At 39.5% G+C, this 15,011-nt stretch overlaps 1 protein-coding gene across 7 annotated transcripts in view; it reads left to right on the top strand.

Moving 5' to 3' along the window:
- Window positions 1-15,011, top strand: part of LOC113676135 (uncharacterized) — a 116,275-nt gene that overhangs the window by 47,863 nt on the left and 53,401 nt on the right. For 4 of the 7 annotated variants that reach the window (XM_089189853.1, XM_089189854.1, XM_089189855.1 and 1 more), the window contains 9 exons: window positions 488-4,504; window positions 6,017-6,343; window positions 10,070-10,390; window positions 11,110-11,207; window positions 11,543-11,684; window positions 12,074-12,232; window positions 12,673-13,002; window positions 13,455-13,784; window positions 14,322-14,654. In XM_089189853.1, the coding sequence (XP_089045979.1) occupies window positions 488-4,504; window positions 6,017-6,343; window positions 10,070-10,390; window positions 11,110-11,207; window positions 11,543-11,684; window positions 12,074-12,232; window positions 12,673-13,002; window positions 13,455-13,784; window positions 14,322-14,654 (6,057 nt within the window). The remainder of the gene's footprint in view (window positions 1-487; window positions 4,505-6,016; window positions 6,344-10,069; window positions 10,391-11,109; window positions 11,208-11,542; window positions 11,685-12,073; window positions 12,233-12,672; window positions 13,003-13,454; window positions 13,785-14,321; window positions 14,655-15,011) is intronic. The other 3 variants (XM_089189857.1, XM_089189858.1, XM_089189856.1) reach the window with 2 other exon arrangements.

The raw sequence follows: 15,011 nt of genomic DNA, 5'->3' as shown, positions 1-15,011 counted from the left end.
AGATGCAGTATTTGAGGACAATTGAAACCTTAATGAGACTTAATTTTTAGCAATCAACAGCTTATCCACATATTTGAATGGCCTATTATTAAACTTTGCGAAATTTTTCTAGGTTGTCGTGGGGCTAATTTGTATTCAGTTTTGTATGCAAATTAAATCTGAAGAGGCAATTTTATTTACCTATCGCGACGGAAATTAAAGGATACATTGGAAAAAGTATAAAAATATTGGATGTAGCAGAGTTTCTTCACAATTTATCGACTTTTCACGACTTGAAGTGATCATTGAGGCATAAATTCTCTTCACAAGTTTGATAGTTTGTCAAACAGCCAGGTAGTGAGAATTTACACCATCATCAATTAATTGGATGTGACCATTAGGTCACCTGACTAGCCGGTCATTAAAGAGATATCTCCATCAGTTGAGCGAAGTAGCTTTATCATCTTTGGAGTTAATTGACCCGCACGGTATTTCATTGTATCTTTAGGATGATGAATCTCCAACAGAGAGCGATTCTTCCCGTTCCTTTAAGGTCACCACAGTCAAAAAGAATCTCCTTGATACATTTGAAGTTCCTAAATCTGGGAAAACGGAACCTGCTGCTGAAAGAACTAACGTACTCCTTTCACCCAGACCGTTTGAATTAGGGAAACCAGTGGCAAAAAGTTCTGATAGTGATGGGAGAGTGGAAGATAAGTCTCCCTTTGGAGTTACAGCCGTCGAAATGGGCACCGTTGAAAGTTTAAACTTTGAAGTCCCAAGTAAATCTAGACCAGAGACTAAACAGGAAGAATTTGAATGGGGAAGGCCCCTTCTTGGCGCCTCTTCTGACGAAGAAGATTACGAGGACAACGATGGGGAGACGGTCGTGTTTGAATCAGCACAACCTGTTTACTTGGAAGAGGAACCAGGCGAGGTAAGTATTTCATTGCAGAGTTCGGTAGATAAAAGTGATGATCCTGATGAAGAAGTCATCGAGGAATACGTTGATGAAGACGGACGTCAGGTAAAGAGAATTGCTAAATTAACGACCACCAAGACAATACTACGAGTAGAACGTCAGATGCCCGACTTGGAAATGGATGTCGATATCCCTCCTGAGCCAAAAGAAGAGGTACAGGAGTACACAGACGAGCACGGACAACGGATAACAAGAGTAATGCGCACTTCTCATACCACTACAATGAAAACAGTGCTGCGAGATGGATCAATGAAGGTTGTCCTGAAACCTGATGATGTCGATGATTCCAAGCTTAGAGAAGATCCCGAGGAAGGAGAACAGATAGTGATGATTGCCTCCGATGCTGGTCGTCGCACACAGAAGCTCAGAAAATCAGTTTTCACGACTCAGTTGAAAGGAACATTACAACCTGTTACCGTTGCGTTCCCGTCGGAAGAAGAATCCGATATGCCGTCACCCAAACTACCTGCGGAGTCTGGAATGGAAGTTGGAGACGAGGATGAAAGAGGCGAGCCAGAAGAAAGGCCAGAAGTTAAAGAAAACGTGTTTTCTGTGCACTTCGAGAAAAAAGTGATAATTCCTGAGTTGAGTTCATCGTTTGAGGAGATTCCACAATCCAATTTACTGCCAACGAAAACAGATGACCAGTCACCAAAGGCGATTGACGAAAATAAAGATGACAGAGGATCCCAAGTGTTTGAATCAGCGGCACCTGTCTATCACGATTTGGTCCCTTCACCAGATGATAGAACGGAGGAAGAGTCACCAGAGGAGGTTGAAGAATATCTCGATGAAAATGGTGTTCGTGTTAGGAGAATTGTGAGACGTTATGTTACTACAACTGGTATAAGGAGACAGCAGATTGAACCAGAGAAAGTTGAGTTTTCTATAGCGCAAACAGGAGATGGATCACCGAAACAAGTCGAAGAATATATCGATGAAAATGGAGTTCGTGTAAGGAGAACTGTGAGACGTGATGTCACCACGACCAGTATTAGGAGACAGCAAATTGAACCAGAGAAAGTTGAGTTTTCTGTAGCGCAAACAGGAGATGGATCACCGGAACAAGTCGAAGAATATATCGATGAAAACGGAGTTCGTGTAAGGAGAACTGTGAGACGTGATGTCACTACAACCAGTATTAGGAAACAGAAGATGAAACCAGAGAAAGTCGAGTTTTCTATAGCACAAACAGGAGATGGGTCACCGGAACAAGTCGAAGAACATATCGATGAAAATGGAGTTCGTGTAAGGAGAACTGTGAGACGTGATGTCACCACGACCAGTATTAGGAGACAGCAAATTGAACCAGAGAAAGTTGAGTTTTCTGTAGCGCAAACAGGAGATGGATCACCGGAACAAGTCGAAGAATATATCGATGAAAATGGAGTTCGTGTAAGGAGAACTGTGAGACGTGATGTCACTACAACCAGTATTAGGAAACAGAAGATGGAACCAGAGAAAGTTGAGTTTTCTGTAGCACAAACAGGAGATGGATCACCGGAACAAGTCGAAGAACATATCGATGAAAATGGAGTTCGTGTAAGGAGAATTGTGAGACGTGATGTCACCACGACCAGTATTAGGAGACAGCAAATTGAACCAGAGAAAGTTGAGTTTTCTGTAGCGCAAACAGGAGATGGATCACCGGAACAAGTCGAAGAATATATCGATGAAAATGGAGTTCGTGTAAGGAGAAGTGTGAGACGTGTTGTCACTACAACCAGTATAAAAAGAGAAGGCCAGCAGATTGAACCTGAAGAGGTTGGACTTACTTTACCGCAAACAGGAGATGAATCATCAGAAGAAGTTGAAGAGTATATCGATGAAAATGGAGTTCGCGTAAGGAGAAGTATGAGACGTGTTGTCACTACAACCAGTATAAAAAGAGAAGGCCAGCAGATTGAACCTGAAGAGGTTGGACTTACTTTACCGCAAACAGGAGATGAATCACCAGAAGAAGTTGAAGAGTATATGGATGAAAATGGAGTTCGTGTAAGGAGAAGTGTGAGACGTGTTGTCACTACAACCAGTATAAAAAGAGAAGGCCAGCAGATTGAACCTGAAGAGGTTGGACTTACTTTACCGCAAACCGGAGATGAATCACCAGAAGAAGTTGAAGAGTATATCGATGAAAATGGAGTTCGCGTAAGGAGAAGTGTGAGACGTGTTGTCACTACAACCAGTATAAAAAGAGAAGGCCAGCAGATTGAACCTGAAGAGGTTGGACTTACTTTACCGCAAACCGGAGATGAATCACCAGAAGAAGTTGAAGAGTATATCGATGAAAATGGAGTTCGCGTAAGGAGAAGTATGAGACGTGTTGTTACTACAACCAGTATAAAAAGAGAAGGCCAGCAGATTGAACCTGAAGAGGTTGGATTTACTTTACCGCAAACAGGAGATGAATCACCAGAAGAAGTTGAAGAGTATATTGATGAAAATGGAGTTCGTGTAAGGAGAAGTGTGAGACGTGTTGTCACTACAACCAGTATAAAAAGAGAAGGCCAGCAGATTGAACCTGAAGAGGTTGGACTTACTTTACCGCAAACAGGAGATGAATCACCAGAAGAAGTTGAAGAGTATATTGATGAAAATGGAGTTCGTGTAAGGAGAAGTATGAGACGTGTTGTCACTACAACCAGTATAAAAAGAGAAGGCCAGCAGATTGAACCTGAAGAGGTTGGACTTACTTTACCGCAAACAGGAGATGAATCACCAGAAGAAGTTGAAGAGTATATTGATGAAAATGGAGTTCGTGTAAGGAGAAGTGTGAGACGTGTTGTCACTGCAACCAGTATAAAAAGAAAAGGCCAACAGATTGAACCTAGAGAGGTTGGATTTACTTTACCGCAAACAGGAGGTGAATCACCAGAAGAAGTTGAAGAATCTGTTGATGAAAATGGTGTTCGTGTGAGACGCACCGTCACAACCACAAGTATAATACGTAAATCTGGCGACGAACAGAAAAAAGATCTGAGTACAAAGGTATTTGAGTCGGCGGCACCTGTTTATCTCGATACAGAAGATGTTGCACCAACAACAATAGAGCTACCTGTATCCCACACAGAACATGACGCGCCAGAAGAATTTGAAGAGTATGTTGACGAACACGGTGTACGGCTCAGAAGAGTTGTGACACGAACAGTGACAAGAACTGTGCATCATGGAAGTGTTGAAGGGACGATCGGAATGCAAAGGCCAGTAGAGGAAGTGGTTCCATATGAGGAAACTGAAATTGTGGAAACAATCACACCTGAATCCGCTGTCTTTAATCAAGCTGAGCTTACATCTTCCCGGCGAGTGTCCATTCCATACCAAACAACCGTCGTACAACGTTACCTTGTCGTTATTGAAACACTTTATCAATATGTATTGGAGCACAAATCGTTGATCTTCATCTACAGCTCAAGACACATGCGGTTTAATTTTGTTCTGGAGAATTTCCTGCAGTGGATGCTCACAACTTTGAAAAAGTTGAGCTGGATGAGGGCCGTTTCGTGGAAAGTGGATGAAATCAAGACGCAATTGCAAGAAATCAAGGTATTCCTCTCACGCAGAATATTTGTTGATTTGCATGATGGGAATTGCATGAACATTGTATGTCGAGTAATTTGCACGGTGCTTGTGGATATCGGCTATGAGGCCATTTCTGGCTCTTTTCTCTCTACCTCTGCTAAACCTCTTTAAACAAGATTTGTTGTCATTGCTTGCATGCGTAACGAGAAAGTCAACCTTGGAAAAACTTGGAACTACACTGAGATGCGATCCTAAATATGATAATCTGTAAACAAGATAGACTGTAATAAAAACCTATTTATTGCTAATAAAATAAAATTTGCATGGACGTTTGATAAAAATGAAATTAGTAGCAAGTAAATTGTGGCTTCATTTGAAGCTATCTTGGTTCATCTATGCCTTTTGCTTATCGCACCATCTATCACTGTAGCTGCGTTAGTTCAAAGTTCACTCTGAGGCATCTGCAATGTGATTTGACGCGTCCTATTCCATTGATCAAAAATTGATTAATGTACTACACAATTTGCATGTTACGTTAGCACCACATATCTAATACTGATGTTTTATGTATATGGAATAACCTTGTTGTTTTGTCCGTTATCAGTGTATGTCGGCTATGTAGTGATTGTTTTCTGATGAATCATACCTCCACTGTGCACTTCTAAGGAAGCCTCCACATCTTACTCGCGTACTTCTGGCCAATTCTAGCAGTCGTGTTTATGATCTTGCTGCTACACGTACTTTCAATTCAGTTACTCATTTCATGTATTCGCTTCCTCTGTTTACTTTTTTCCTTGCAGCTAATTATTTCTTTTACTTGGTTTCAGCTTGTATTCGTGCAACCTTCATCTTTTACTTTGTTCTCACATCACAAATTATTTTCATTTTACATCCCTTTCTATTACTGTTACATTTTGTTTGTCATGTTTATATCAGTTTCCTTTTTACATATATGCTTTAACCGTAGCTAATATCAATCATTTCTTGATCTTCTTATTGAGCCAACTCATACTCGTAAAAGTTTTGTAAATCTCATATGAACCTGTGATTTTCAAGATTTAATTTATTTTTCGACTTCTTTCCTCATTTGTTTGCAGCTGAATTAAATACAGTCGTTGTTAACGAGAGAATCTAATAGTAGCGTTTAAATGACTGATACTCGGCTGAGTGTTTATTTTTAAACGCGTTCACGAGGGTAACAGTCATAACCAACGATAAAATTAAACTTTTTAAAAGTTTATAAAACGGGATTCCTTTTCGAGTATGAGGATTACAATCTGATATTTTCATTACAAACAACTTTTAGGACGAGCAATAACAAAATGCACAGTTATTGATCATTTGATTCTAATCTGTTCATAAAAATTCTACCTGTTAGCGTCTAACTTCACTGAATCCTTAAATCACTTACGTGGGAAATGATAACTGCATAGAAATACTTTCATTCCTTTTATTTCCATATGTAAAATTTCTAACATTTGTAAGGTGAGAAAAACACCACAAGTTTTTAAAAAGATCCCTCCCTTTTTCTCGTAGGACATTGAAAACGAAATCGCTGATCGAGCACCAATCATTGAAAACTTCACCAAAGTCAGCGAGGTCCTGGTTGAAACTGCGCAACCTGGCGACAAAGAGGAACTTTCCAGAGAGGTGAATCACGTGACCGAAGCCTTGAGCAGCATCGTGGATAGGACCGCAGACCGACGGAGAAGCTTGGAAAATGTTGCGCCTCTGGCGGACGATTTCCATGATGCCTTACAAAACCTGTCAGAAGTGATTTCTAAAATTGAAGACAAACTGAATACCCAGCGTGCATTCGGAGCGGAGCCTGAAAAGATCCAGGAGGAGATTGAGAAGATAAAGGTGAGGCTTTCACAGAAAGTTAGAAGTCTAAGGGGCCTCTGTAATTAAGATTCTATGGGACATTTTTTGCGCCGTTACAGTGACTTCAAAGTATTAGTTCAGTTAGATAAGGAACAAAGAAGAGACAGCAGTACACCATGAAAGAAGTAGGTAAGCTGAAGATGGAGAAGATTGAAACGGATTGCAAATGGAAATTGACGAGCGTGAAAATAAGCTAAGCTGAATTTTAAGGATAAACAAACCGTAATGTAGTGCCTTTAAAATATTCTTTCACTTTATTACTCCATTTCCGCGTGAAACTTTGCAACTTCATTATATCAAAGTCATTAGTATCATTATTATTATTATTATTATTTTGTTATTATTATTATTATTATTATTATTATTATTATTATTATTAATGCTTTGATGAACCACACGACGCTTTTGAAGTTCATTTTTTAAATTTTTTAATGAAAACAAAACATGTTTCGGATGAAATATCCATCGTCAGTTGTATTATGAGAAATAAAAAGAAATTATACAATAAATAGTATATTAAAGTGTGGAGAGGAGGGGAGAGATATTATCATTATTATTATTATTATTATCATTATTATTAGAGATGTTATTATTATTATTATTATTATTGCCATTATTATTATTGTTCTTATTTTCATTATCATTATCATCATTACAATTATTATAAGTATTTCGAATTTTAAGTCAACTCATTTGGTTAGTACTCGAGCGGGAAAGAAAAAAACGCCAAAGTCTCCGTATTTTGAGTTGACATAAATGTGATGTTGGCACGTGTACTTCCATTCTCCTCTTGTACTAGATCCAAAGTTTTTCTTGTATCTTTGTCCGATCCTTTTCAAGGGTCAAATTTTTGGATAAAATACATGAAAATAGAGGGGGGGGGGGGGCCATCAACACAAAATAATGCTCAAAATGTTGTTTTTTTGGTTTTGTTTTGTTTTTTTAATTGTGTCCTTATATAACTGGCATTTCCTTGGGAAATCCGGCAAAATTTCGATTTGTCAAGAACTTATGTATTTTCTCACGTTTGCGTTTGTTGTTAAGGAAGAAACTGTCAAGGCCTTCTTATAGTGCTCTTCTGTAAATATACACGACTAAAGTCTAAAAAACACTGGAAGAGGGAAAGATGATTCGAACATCACGTACAGCGATGCTACTTCATGCTCTCTTTACAACAAAATATTCAGTGGTGTTAATTTATGAAGACAGTCTTGTAAACAAGCTAATTTGGTTTTTGGTAATTTTTTGACGTGAAGGTAAAGAATCAAAGTTGTTGAATTTTGGAGGTTAATTCCCACGGACCGCTCAGCATGGTTTCCATCGAGGCGCTTTATATGTTTGGTTATTTTTGGCAAAAGAATAACCTTGCTAATTATTTTACATTACTGGAATCAAAATACAAAGGACGGACCGATGTGAAAAGAGATGTTAGCAAGCGAGGAAATAAAAGCATAATTCTTTTGTTCGTATTTTTATTTGTAGGCCTCTTAAAAGGAAATCTGCTTTAGAGATTCTCTTTTTCAAAACACATTGTTCCGAAAGTTCTTCGTCATTGAAATTCCTGCAGCGTGTCACTGTTGCTTTGAAATTGCCTTTTCTGTCCTTTCGTTCTTAAAGATTTGCAGATGGAATCTGATGAGTCCGGCATGATTTCATCATGAGTGTTCTTGTGTTGTGACATTTATTGTATTTCTTTTCTATCAAGTAGGGAAAATGTTACTTTCGTAGATTAGATAATTACGCTTTCCTCACAAATCTTGAATCAGAAACTTTTCAAATGTGCTTTTCAAAACATTATTTAAATGGAATTTACTGTAAAATGTATTCTTAGAAACACGTCATCACTTGATTTTTTTTGGTTGCAAAAATCAAAATGATTTTTTTTCTCAGTATATTCAAGAGATGACATTAAAATTTCGCTGTTTCCTTTCTCAGTGGGAACACAGGATTAGGGCTTTTTTGTTGAGATCGTATGTTTAACGTAGTGCACCGAGAGAAAGAAGCTGTTTCTTTGTTTAAACTCGCGCAGCCCGTAACAACAAAGACGGCGACCTTGTCTCAAATGTAAATTCGGTGTCGTGAATGTATAATTAAGTGGGCAGTGTTTAGGATAGCAAATTTATGTAGACGAACGGTTCTCTGGATTGTTTTGAGAAACCTGAGTCATCACCAACCGTCTAAACACCAAGCAAAGATCTGTGTTATACACAATGAAAAGGAAAATTTCTGGATTTGTTCATCATCGGAACCTATCATCAAAGATTATTCTGGATATTTCATGTCGAACAAGCGAATGAATGGAAGGAAGTTGTTTATAAAATCATGCTTACGATAAATCCATCGATTCATCCGAGGAACACGTAGATCTTACCTTACAACACAATTATTGAAGTTTTAAAATGCACAAAAAGGAAAATTGGAGTAATCTTCCAGAATGTGAATCTCGAGGTTGCAAAATTAAGACGGATCGCCTTGGGCATTGTAATAACGCGAGATTTGATGAAGCCGCCGACATTAGCAGTCTGCGATTAAAACTCCGTACGAGGCGATCGCTCGGAGAATGCTCATGCGACAGAAAAGAGGTGACTTCAGTCCGTACTCAAATGAATGGGGGAACGTTTATCAGATTTACGGGACCCACGAATAAGAGTACCGTAAATCCCGTTGCGAGAGTTACGATAAGCAACTCAAAGAGCCGATCAACTTGCGGATGTTTCTTGGAAAAATCTTTGGACGGAAAACCTCGTGCCTTCAATTTACAAGCTAACGATGTGTCAGAAAGTGGAAAAGAGGAATATTTTCGCGCCGTAACTATTTGGCAAGGCTGTTTGAACAAACATTTAAATGTCCGTGTGAGAAGATCGTCTGGCCAATCTTTACCGCAAGCAAATCGTATTTCGTCCGAATATTTTTATTGCAATGGCGAGTTGCAGGCTGGGAAAAAGAAATTTTATAGTAAAGCGAAAAATCGTCAACAACCGGAGGTAGGGACTCCGAGATGTTATTAAAATCTTGGAAACACCGTTCTTTTCCTTTCGAGGAATTTTCTAAATTTAGTACTGATGCAGTTGGTACGCCTTAAATATTGAAGACAAAATTGGCAAGGTTTTGTGTATGGTTTTACTAATTGTAGTGATTTGACTTGGAAATACGTTAACTGGAATTTCAAATTTCAAATTCGAGTGAATGTGATTATTATTTTTCAAATGGTAATCGCTCTTGATCGTTATCAAACATCGCACGGATTGGGACGATAATAATAATCAAACGAAATGCAAATGACAGGCACTTAAATTATGTTGTTCTAAAGGAGCCATAAAGTAAATAGTTTTATTGTATTTTCGTTTAAAGAAACGATTAATTTAACGATTTCGAGCAAAAAGAACAGTTTGTGCGCCCGTTTTAGGCAGGTACCCGCTGTTAAATAAAAACAACTTTTTCGCATAATTTCTATAAACCTGAAATATATTTTAACACTTTCGAAAGTAAACTTCACCCCGCACGTGCAATATTTGTACCCTGATATTTCATATTTAAACATGCAATAATTCTTTGTAAACACTTTTTCCGCTTTTTGTTTTCATGCTTGGTTTCTTTGACGAAAATTATAAATATTGGACTTTGGAGTACTTAACCACAGAAGTATTAAGAGGTATTTTAATTCGAAGCAATCATTTTTTAGAGTTTTCTCGTCTTCCTTTCCAGAACTTACAATCAGAACTAAACAATTCAGCGGAAAGAGCTCACGTTACTGGGGAAGCTCTCCTGAGTCTGCAAGATCCTTCCACAGACATGGCAGCGGTGCGCAGTCAAATGGATGCGCTGTCAAGTCGGGTAGATGCACTTAAGGGTAAGATGACCCGGTTTGAAGAACATTACGACGAGCACATGCGCAAAGCCAATGAGTTTCAGTTGGCGGTTGAAAGGCTTCTTGCCAAGTTCGGCGGGAAAAAGGAGGAGCTTCTAGCAATAGACATAGACACCACAGATGGACAGGCCGTCAAGAAACGACTTGAGGAGCTGGAGGTAAACACTTTTTCTTTATCCATATTAATTGGAAGAAAAAAATTTTTACTTTCACTTTAGAATAACAGTATTTCAAATATGATTTACATAGAATGGCGCAAAACTTTACGAAGCTGTGCTTAAACTGAAGACATTTTCAAGTCTTCTTTGACATGTTGTTTGGCGCCCAAAGACGCCTGCAGTTGTAAGAAAAGTGACAAAGAAAATTGTTTTTTTCTTCGCTTTTTTCAGCTACACTAAATTAGTGTTAACCCTTTAACTCCCACAAGTGATTTGCTTGTAAATTCTCCCTATAACATCCATACATTATCCAGCAAACAGGTGACGAGAATACTCAAACTTATTAGGTCGAAGTTATCTTGGTCTAACACCAAAAGTTTCGAAACTAATTTACAAAGAAATGTGTCGGCAGCTAGAGGGGAGAATTAACAGTTAGAGCTTGGGAGTTGAAGGTCAAAAGATATAAAATACTGACGATATCTCTCTTTGACTGGCATTTCCAAGTCGCTCAGTTAGTCACGCCATTTTGTCCGCATACCTTGTGCTTAAACAATCCCTGAGAGTACTGTACAGCCGTTGATAACCGCGAAATCTCTCAGAATAAATATTGTCCGAACGTTCTAGAAAGTAGATCAGGGATGACATGTCTTTGGAAACATTTGCTGCTGGTAAACATTTTCTTGTAGCCTCATATGACGTTGCTTACTTTTCTTTTACAGGCTTTTCACGAAGAGATCAGTAAACACAAGCCACTGCTTACGACAGCGACTCTGACTGGTGATTGGCTCATCAGGAACGCGCACACATCAAGCGCCTTGTAAGTGAACGAAACCTTAATTTCCTTAGCTTGAATTCAAAGGAGATCCACCTACGTTTTCTTAGTAAGCTATGAACCCTCGACTTGATGGAAAAAGTGTTTTAACAATTAACAAGATGACTTCTTAGTGCAAATAGTCTAAAACCATATTTTGTGAATTTATAAAAAACGGAACGCTTGGGACACATTGAATAAAATATTGTTCAAGTTCACCAAGACTCTGTTACTTGAATAATTCTATTATTTTATTCATTTACACTGATGAAAATATGATGTTTGATTTAAGCTGTTCTCCATCCCCGTTTTCGTAGCATTACTTGTCTTATCCGCCATAGGTTACCAAACGGAGAACCCGAGAGTGAAGCCATCCCACGCGATGTCCAAGAAAAGCTGGACATGATCAAAGAAAACTTCCATGTCCTGGAGATAAAAATCCGCGAACAAAGACTTTACCTGTCTTCCCTGTCACGTCAGCAGGTATCAACTGTATAGCTTGTTGGTTATTCTTGGGCGATGGACGAGGGAAAGAATGTTTGCACATTGCCCTTCTTTCTTTCCCTTTCATAACATGCACAGCCGATTGTTCAGGACGCTGATCTTGAATTCCAATCGGTGGCATGTACAGGTAGAAATCGTCACTCAAGCGATTTCAGAGTAGCCCCGCTCCGCCTTCATGACTATAATTTGTGTTATGGTTCAAGTTGGCATTGATGTTTCGGTTGTTTGCGAGTCCTTCAAAAGGAAAATTGCAGCTCTGCGTCAAAGGTCCGAAAATCCATGTTCTTTGGCAGCCTGTCCTCTGTGACGTTTAGACATCTGGTCTAGATATCTTTTTCAAACTTTCATAGACATGTTTTGTGTTTCAGGAGCAGAGACTGTTCGCTCTTCCAGTTGACCATCAACCTGTAGAGGAAGCCCTGAATCATTTTATTTCTTGGCTTTCTCGTGCGGAGGAGGTGGCCTCGAACTATAAGCCCTTGAAACCTGATCTGATCACACTCAAAGACGAGGAGATAGCAATCACAGTAAGTTTGAGTTGTAAAGGGTTTGTTATAAGCACATGAGGACGTACTAGTAGGGTTTCCTAGAGGAGCAAAGCATGTCAACACCTTTTATCAAAACTTAGTTCCAGTTTTGCACGTCGGTGGCTGTTTTATTTTTGACGCAAGCACCACTCCTTGCAGTGGTTATTGTACCATGGTCTTCTTATCCTTTGAACGTCCAAACTCCAATTACAATTATAACTGAGTTAGGTGAGATTGTAAGGAAATCCAAAGTGCGTTTAGTAACCCAGGGGCGGAGTGGGGGAATAGTCGGGTGAAACGCTATAGAAAAGAATCTCATCGACGCGTAAAAACGCGACCACTAGTTTCTTTATGGCGACAAAACTCGGATAACCCCTAGTGACAAGCTGCACTATTCTTGAACACTTATCTTAGCGATGTCATTTTTCCTTTTTGTCCAGGCCGACAGACGCGACGTACTGATGCACGAACCGAGCTACAACAGCCTCGTCCGAAAGGCCACTGAATTCCTGCAGAAGTCAGGCCCAGGACCGAAACAAGATGAAATCAGCGCCAAAGTGGAAGATGTGAAGAAGAGATGGGAAGAGCTCAAGAAGACAACAAACGAACGACATGCACAAATCGCTGATGTTTTACCGCTGGCTCAAAAATACCACGACAATTCGCAGAACGTGAAGGATGTGGTGACACTAGCTGAAACTGAGTTAGGATCATATCTTGGTGTGTCGCCCGACGTAGAGATAGCAAAACAAGAGTTACAGAACATCAAGGTATGAAAGATGGTGCTCTTACAGTTGTAACTCAGGCTGGGTTATTCCAAACCTAACTTAGTTAATGATGTAATTTAGTATTATCAACTGAGTTGATAACGTAAACTGGCCACTGTAAAGGGTTTAAAAGCTGGCTTTTCGAGCGTGTTGCCAACTCGATTGATTATACTAAATAACACTGTTACACTCTCCCACCTACGTAGCACCATAGTTTCTTCAGAAGCGTAACCCCCTTTATTCATTAGTTAATGATAGATTAACTGCGAACGAAATCCCTCAGATAAACTTAGCATTTTCCAAGGCAGTGGACCTTGACTGGTATCAACTGTCTCTCGAACAATTTAGCAAAAGAGTACAGCGATAAATGTGTGGTTTCCCAATACACCATTTGCATATCTTCCATTGGTGAATTTGCCCTCGTTTAATCTGTAACTGCTCTGATTTCTCTTCAGGGTGTCCTAAAAGCTGTAGAAAAACGCGAACGCGACGTCAAGCGAATGAACGAGGTCGGCGCCGAGTTGGCCGAAAAACTCGACAATTACCACGGGATGTCACGCGAAGCGCGCAACGATCAGCAAACAACCAATGATCGTTACGAACGGATTCGATTGGAGCTGCTTAACCGCGAGAAGCTGATTGAAGCGCAAGTCAACTCCTCGGATCAATTCATGACTGCGCTGCAGGAGTTAGAAATGGACTTAACTGGCGTGGACGCTGCCATCGCGGATGAATCAGTCGGTAGTGACAGTGAAGAGCTAAAGCGACAGTTGGCTGAGCTTCAGGTGAGAATAATTCTTAAAGGAAACTGATCATTTAAATTTATAGCGGTAGTGAATTTCTCAACTTTTCACACCTTCTAGAGTTGCTTGCACTTCTCGTACGATTTTGAGCTTTTTTTCTTAGGCATTAGGGGGTGTTCCAAGTATCATTAGTATGATAAAACTCGAATGCTAAGGGTCTGAAAAATTGAAAGAACTTGATACTGTTCCTGTCCACGATTGCCCTTTCTTCACCCTTTAACTCCCACGAGTGACCAAGACAACGTCTTTTCACAATAGCGTTACAATATCAATCTGAGTAGTGATGAGAATAAAGAATTGGTACTCAATACCAAATTCTCCGAACCAACATCTTAAGAATTTTTATGGCAGATAGTAGAGAGAATTACTAAAAAGATCTTGGGAGTGAAAGGGTTAAAAGAACCCAAATCAACTCTCAAAATCTCGTGGTCTGACTTCTCAAAGAAAGGATTTCCTTTTGTTCACTCGCTGTCCCTACCTTTGGCAATTTTAACTGTGTCTCGATGTTTTCTTTTTAAGGCCTCTAAGGTCGCTTTAGCTCAGCGACGCCCCAAATTAGGCTCGTTACAATCGGATGGACTGGCACTGATGAAGGACAACAAAGAAAACGAAAAGTTTGTGGATGCAACCAAGTCCAAAGTTCAAAGCGTTACAGATCTGTACTGCAACATTGAGGACAGAATCAAAAATCGGATCGCGCATGTACAAACTGCGCTCTACCGCTGTCAAGGATTCAACGAGGCGCTAGACGACTTTGAAAGATGGCTGTATGACACCGAGAGTCGATTCCAGGCCCTTGGCATGCTGTCAATCAAGCCAAGTGTGATCAAGAAGCAAGGTTCTGGACTGAAGGTAACTTGGCGCTTAATTAATGGCCAGAGGTTTATCTCCGTATGCTGTATATATTTAACGACAAAACATTAAAACGTTTCCTTTTTCCCAAGTGAATGACTGAGTTCTGTTTGGGTTGAAAGGTTTTTTAGTTTCTTGTGTTTGTTAGTTTTGCCTCGATGACAAAAATGATGGCCACAGCAGTTGTGATGTGGCCTCCATTACAGATTCTTGTGCTTTTTCAGGAAAGTGGCTCAAGTTTTTCAAATTGTGAATGTAACTTAAATGTTTTACCATGCAAGTGAAAGCAGTTTAGTTGTTCGTTTTTGTGCTACTGAATGGCGTAGTTGGTTTGGATTATGATTCAGTCGTTAGAAT

This window comes from Pocillopora damicornis, chromosome 12 (genome assembly GCF_964200805.1).
Source record: "Pocillopora damicornis chromosome 12, jaPocDami1.2, whole genome shotgun sequence".
Lineage (NCBI taxonomy): Eukaryota > Metazoa > Cnidaria > Anthozoa > Scleractinia > Pocilloporidae > Pocillopora > Pocillopora damicornis.
This window is presented reverse-complemented; position numbering and strand designations above follow the sequence as displayed.